The sequence below is a fragment of the Somniosus microcephalus genome, chromosome 10 (genome assembly GCF_052327205.1).
Source record: "Somniosus microcephalus isolate GS21.2 chromosome 10, FLI_Smic_1.0, whole genome shotgun sequence".
Classification (NCBI taxonomy): domain Eukaryota; kingdom Metazoa; phylum Chordata; class Chondrichthyes; order Squaliformes; family Somniosidae; genus Somniosus; species Somniosus microcephalus.
The window spans coordinates 204264058-204270057 of record NC_140996.1 but is presented as its reverse complement, the minus strand read 5'-3'; the positions used below and the strand labels follow the sequence as shown (position 1 = coordinate 204270057).

Below are 6000 nucleotides of genomic sequence, written 5' to 3'. Positions count from 1 at the left end.
CAGATAGGTCAGCAAGTTTTGGCCCGGGACTACCGTACCGAGAAATGGCAGCCTGGGACTATTTGCACACGACTAGGACCGCTGATGTATACCGTGGACATTGGAGAAAGCATAATAAGGCGCCATGCTGACCAGATCATAGAGTCATCCGAAAAGGGACAACCTACACCACAACTCTATACACCTAATGATGAAGTAGAGATACCCATAGTATCTACCTCCGATCCGGTGATACTGGAGCCAGATGAACCAGACACTGGCATTCAAGCCGAATCAGCCTTGCCAAAAGAACCTACTACACCACCAGAAACTACTACACCACCGAGGCGTTATCCGGACCGAGTCAGGAAGCCTCCAGAAAGACTGACTTATAATTGATTAACTGCAGCAATGTGTAGATTATTGTTCTTGTAACATGTTAATTAATGATTACTTAAAATATTATGTACTGGTTGTCTAAAAGGGGAGGAATTGTGGTGTATGTGCCTTTAAGAGCCCCTGTGTACTGCAATGCCGGTAATGGCCACTCGGGCTATATAAGCCTGTATATTGTCTTATATCTGTTAGTTCACCTCCAGACTTTGTTCAGTAAACACCTGTGAAACCTACTCCTGCCTTCCGTGTCTCTATTAACACACGGATACAACAGCTCAAGAGGCCGAATGGCCTACTCCTGCTCCTATCTTCTATGTTTCTATGTATTATTCAGTGAGTGTCTCACCTCCTGACTCCCCAAAGCCTTTCCACCATCTACAAGGCACAAGTCAGGAGTGTGATGGAATAATCTCCACCTGCCTAGATGAGTGCAGCTCCAACAACACTCAAGCAGCTTGGCACCATCCAAAGCAAAGCAGCACACTTGATTGGCACCTCATCCACCACCTTAAACATTCACTTCCTCCACCAACGGCATACCATGGCTACAATGTATACCATCTACAAGATGCACTGCAGCAACTTGCCAAGGCTTCTTCGACAGCACCTCCCAAACCTGCGATCTCTACCATCTAGAAGGACAAGGGCAGCAGGTGCATGGGAACAATACCACCTCCAAGTCACACACCATCATGACTTGGAAGTATATCGCCGTTCCTTCATCGTCACTGGATCAAAATCCTGGAACTCCCTCCCTAACAGCACTTGGGAGTATCTTCACATGGACTGCAGTTCAAGAAGGTGCCTCACCAGCACCTTCTCAAGGGCAACTAGGAATGGGCAATAAATGCTGGTCTTGCCAGCGACACCCACATCCCATGAACGAATATTTAAAAAAATTCACTGGCATTTAGAAGAATGAGAGGTGATCTCATTGAAACATACAAATTTCTTACAGGGCTTGACAGGGTAGATGCAGGGAGGATGTTTCCCCTGGCTGGAGAGTCTAGAACCAGGGGTCACAGTCTCAGAATAAAGGGTTGGCCATTTAGGACTGAGATGAGGAGACATTTCTTCACTCAGAGGGTGGTGAATCTTTGGAATTCTCTACCCCAGAGGGCTGTCGTTGAGTATATTCAAGACACAGATTGATAGATTTTTGGATATTAAGGGAATCAAGGAATATGGGGATAGTGCAGGAAAGTGGAGTTGAGTAGATCAGCCATGATCTTATTGAATGGTTGAGCAGGCTCAAGGGGCCGAATGGCCTACTCCTGCTATTATTTCTTGTGTTAGGCTGCAGTATACCTGAAAAAACTGTTTCTGCATGCTCAATTTCTGTTAAGTTTGGGAGTGGGGTCTTAAAATAGGCATTAGGATCCTGGTTACCACATTCAAGGAGCCCAACATCTGTTTTATGCGAGTGCCTTGGACGCTCATAAATCGGCACCTTCCAATTTGGCAGCAGACGCAGTTCTGGGGGGGGGGGTGGGAAGCAGGAATTGAGGTGCGAGAGATCGCCACCTGAAATCGATCCCCCGACCCTTCATTCTCCCTCACTGTTCCTCTTCGGCTACTGTGTAAAGCAGACGGTGGACCACGATTATTCAGACAGGCAGGAGTCCAAACAGTTTTAGTAATCCTTCTGAATGAAAGTATTTCTTCTTTCATCAATTTTTCTGGTTACTGATCGTCACTGTGGCGATAATAGTGTTTGCAGTGAGGGGTGAAACAATATAAGATTGCAGCTATACAAAGTTCTGATGAAAGGTCACAGTCCTGGACTGTTAACTGTTTCTCTCTCCATGGATGCTGCCTGACCTGCTGAGTATTTCCAGCATTTGCTGTTTATATTTCAGATTTCCAGCATCCGCAGTACTTTGCCTTTTGCAGTTATACTGCCACTTTCATATTGATGTGAATTTTGTGTACTAAAGCCAAGTGGTTTCAGATCGCCTCCAGGGTGAAAGATATATCCACTTCCCTATGAAACTGGATTTAAAATTGCGCAGGCAGTCCTTTGGCTCTGCTAGACACAAAGTATAGTACAGTTTTTTTTTTAAACTGTAAGCTGCAGCTCCTTGCTCATAGAATGAATAACCGCAGATGCACGGAGATCTCTCCTGGTGGACAATAAGTGTCACAGCTAGGAGCAGGCTGCGGTATAATTTATCTCTTGCCGCCCGTGTTTTCCAGTGGCTAACGTCTTAGAACAATAGTATAGTATAACTATGGTCTAAAACACTGATCTTTATTTTGTAAACAATTTGGATTACAGACTGGATTAAAAAAAAACATTTTATCTTGTCACAAAAGAAATCGAAACAAGTGCAAAATCATTTGTTTGTCAATGGATAAGGCCAATAAAATTTGATCCCACAAGTACATTTTGAAGTCAGTTTAAATCAGGTTAAGTCTCAGTACACGTATAAAGATAGGAGTGTTTGTATTCTGATGGTTAAAGGCGTAACAAATCCAGCAGCTTGGTCTATTTGGTTGGGTTGTCCCGCATATTTGTGCTCATTTTTCTCCTTATATTTCCTTAGACTTTTTTCTTTGCAAATACTCCTCTCAAAAGGAACACTGAACCCAGTGCTAAAACAGATCTAGATTTCACCACATAAATTATTGCTATCTCAAACACATTCAGTTCCAGAGCACATCTCAACTCCTTAAGCAATCAATACAAAAGGACACACTTCCAGGTTCTATAGCCGAACATGTGCAAGAAAAAAAATACACTTTGAGTAAGCAATCCCCTTTAATTGTTTTAATGTTTGAATCAGAAACAGGTTGCACTTTTCATTCATTCTGTAGTGCCCACGATGGCAGATTCTATCAATGAATGCAGGCGAACAGTGGGGTGAAGTAGGATTATGGAGTTCTGTCGGCCCAGCTTCACTGTATTACTCAGATTAGGCGGATGGCAATGGGTGGATACATCACAGTGGCCCCTGGTGCATCTTTATAGAGTCAAAATTGAGTTTGAAGGCTGTTAGATCTTTTAAAAATTGGGATAAGTGCTGAAACAGAAAAAAAGTACATAAAATATATGGAGAACTAGCTCAAGCTTACGGTTAGTGAGATGTGCAAATGGTGAATATTCTTTCTGGTCAGCATACACTATCTATATACAGCTTATACTAGATATAGTTCATTCTGCATATTCCCAAGATCTTCATCTTTAATTATATTTCCATTGAATAAATGTGTACCAAGGTCAGTGGGCCAAACGAGTTAGCTAGGTCTTGGGCGTTATGTTTGGAGCCCTCACCAGAAGCTTGTCTCGTGGATAACCTAAAGGTCAGCTCCCATAAGAAAGCACCGTCACTTCCTATGATGGAATGTAACCTGTGCACAAAATAATCTGGGACATGTCCTAGACAAAGAATAAACCTGTTTATTGGATGTATATGTAGGATTCCCACTATGCACCCAACGACAAATAATCAGTTATAACAGACACTTTTGGATCTGACTGAATTAACAAGCAAGTTTATTCACAAGTAGAATCTTTTACAGTGGCAGTAGAGATGTCAAAGTCAGCTTGAATAAAGAGAAGATTGGAAATAGTTTTTGAAAGGGTTAAACAGACATGCTAGTAGTCAAGCTCCTTTGCATGGTCTTTCCTTGAAAATCTTTTGGTAACTTACCCTAACCCCCACCAGTCATAGCCTTATTTGGAACAGCATAGGTGTCCCTACCCATAAGGTTCACATCTTGCCTCTTACCAAGTACTTCATAGAATATGATGGTTCGTATGTTGCTGGGCCTATGGAAACTGGCAACTGTGGAGTGTAATTGGTTATGGTTGAATAATGTAGGCTGCAATATCAGACTGATATTTGAAAGCTTCACTAGATTACCTCACAGGTCAGGCAGAAATTTCAGAGAGCTTCATCTTCTTGGCAGGTTTACTTTTAAAAAAAACAAAACAAAATGTTCTTCAGGAATAAAATGAGCCAGATTTTTTTTTGTTCCATATTTTCTTATGTTCTTATCCTGGCTTTAGAACAGTTCCAATAAAACCTTGTTAAATGTCGAGCACTGCCAATGGGCCGCTTTACAGACTTGCAATTGTGAAATTAGTTCAGGAAGTCGCTGGAACCCTTTCGGTTTACTCGAGGTTCTACTGCAAGCATGCAGTATTTTTGTTTATATTAAAGGGTTGCGCCAACAGGTATTATGTATAGAAGGCAAACAGTTTGATCTTTCCTATGTGTTTAGTCTGGTCTATATAAAATCATCCACACACAGATGTGCATACGTGGTCAGAGAGGGAAAGATAAGAAAATTTAAAACAAAATGCTTGGAGAACTGGAGTTATTCGAACTTAAATGTTACTCTACAGTATAACTGAATATACAAATACACATGTATTCTTAGTAATATATACATACAAACCTTAGCTAGGTCACAGTTAAGAGTGTTTGTGTACAATTTTGGCCATCTGATTTTTGAAAGGATATAAAAGCAATATTAAAGATGCAGCGTAGATTCTTTATAATATACCATAGATGAGAGAGTGATGAGCAGAAACTAAGAAATTAGGCCTTTTTAAAAAAAAAACTAGAGTCGAGAAGTTAGGTGTGACCTGGCAGAGATCTTTAAGATTTTGAAGGATAATGATAAGGTAAATTGACAGATTGTGTCCGTAGGTTAGTGAGATGGGAGTGGGCGCAAGATTAAAATAATCCCAAAAAGAATTAAAAGAGAAAAGAATTAGAAACAGAATGCTTTACTAATTTGGTTATTGAAGTAGAGTCCATAAATCCTTTGAAAAACAGGAATATTAAAGGGTATGGAGAGCGAACAGGAGAGTAAGATTAGACAAGGTGGCTGATGGGGAGAAAAACACAAGTACAGGCTTGATGCGTCAAATGGTCTGTCTCCATGCTGTAATCTATCATTCTATGATTTTATGCAGTATAAGAAAGAATAGATAAAGCATCTTACCTTTGGATTTCACCCTTTGATTCTGTAAACTTATTACGAATCATGAATGTTGCAACTGCTTCTGCTACCTACAAAAAAAGTTGATATAAAAATGAGTGCATATAAAGGATAATTAAATTTGTCCCCTAGATATGACCATCATATTCAACCACAGATTCTAAACTTGTTAAAAAGGACACTTACTTTTTAAACTAAATAAAGTTTGAAGAAACTAAACATATTTCACCTACGGCCTGGAATTATTAAAAAATTTATACAACTAAAAAACAAAAAATGCTGGAAATACACAGCAGGTTCTAACACCTTACACCTGAAATGCCTTTTCTCATTACAGATGTGACAGGATTTTTGGTTGGTTGTGCAAAGTTAGTTAAACTTTTCCAAGAAATCACAAACATTTTTGTCATTCAAACATTAAAAATAAGTTGTAACAAATTTTACAAGTCTACACTTTATTTATATAAAACTATCAGCTACTAAAGTAAAACTCAATAGGCCACATTTGTTGATACAGGTGCTAGGTTATAGTGACACTCGATTGCTTATTAAGCCAGCAAGGCCACAGTAAGTTCCTTTATTGTTGGCAATTGGTAATATTATTGGCCACTCTGCATCCCAAGTATTCCAAAGTTTAATTCTGACTCTACCAATCTCAGGTTCAGAATTTGC

The 6000-nt window shown here is 40.0% G+C and overlaps 1 protein-coding gene across 3 annotated transcripts in view; it reads right to left on the bottom strand.

Moving 5' to 3' along the window:
• Positions 1–2605: 2605 nt before the first annotated feature.
• The window catches only part of ppme1 (protein phosphatase methylesterase 1), a 50754-nt gene continuing 47359 nt past the window's right edge, over positions 2606–6000 (bottom strand). For 2 of the 3 annotated variants that reach the window (XM_085999474.1, XM_085999471.1), the window contains 3 exons: positions 5332–5399; positions 4242–4292; positions 2606–3398 (listed from right to left, as the gene is read on the bottom strand). In XM_085999474.1, coding sequence (XP_085855600.1) covers positions 4250–4292; positions 5332–5399 — 111 coding nt within the window. In that variant the 3' untranslated portion in view covers positions 2606–3398; positions 4242–4249. The remainder of the gene's footprint in view (positions 3399–4241; positions 4293–5331; positions 5400–6000) is intronic. The other variant, XM_085999473.1, reaches the window with a different exon arrangement.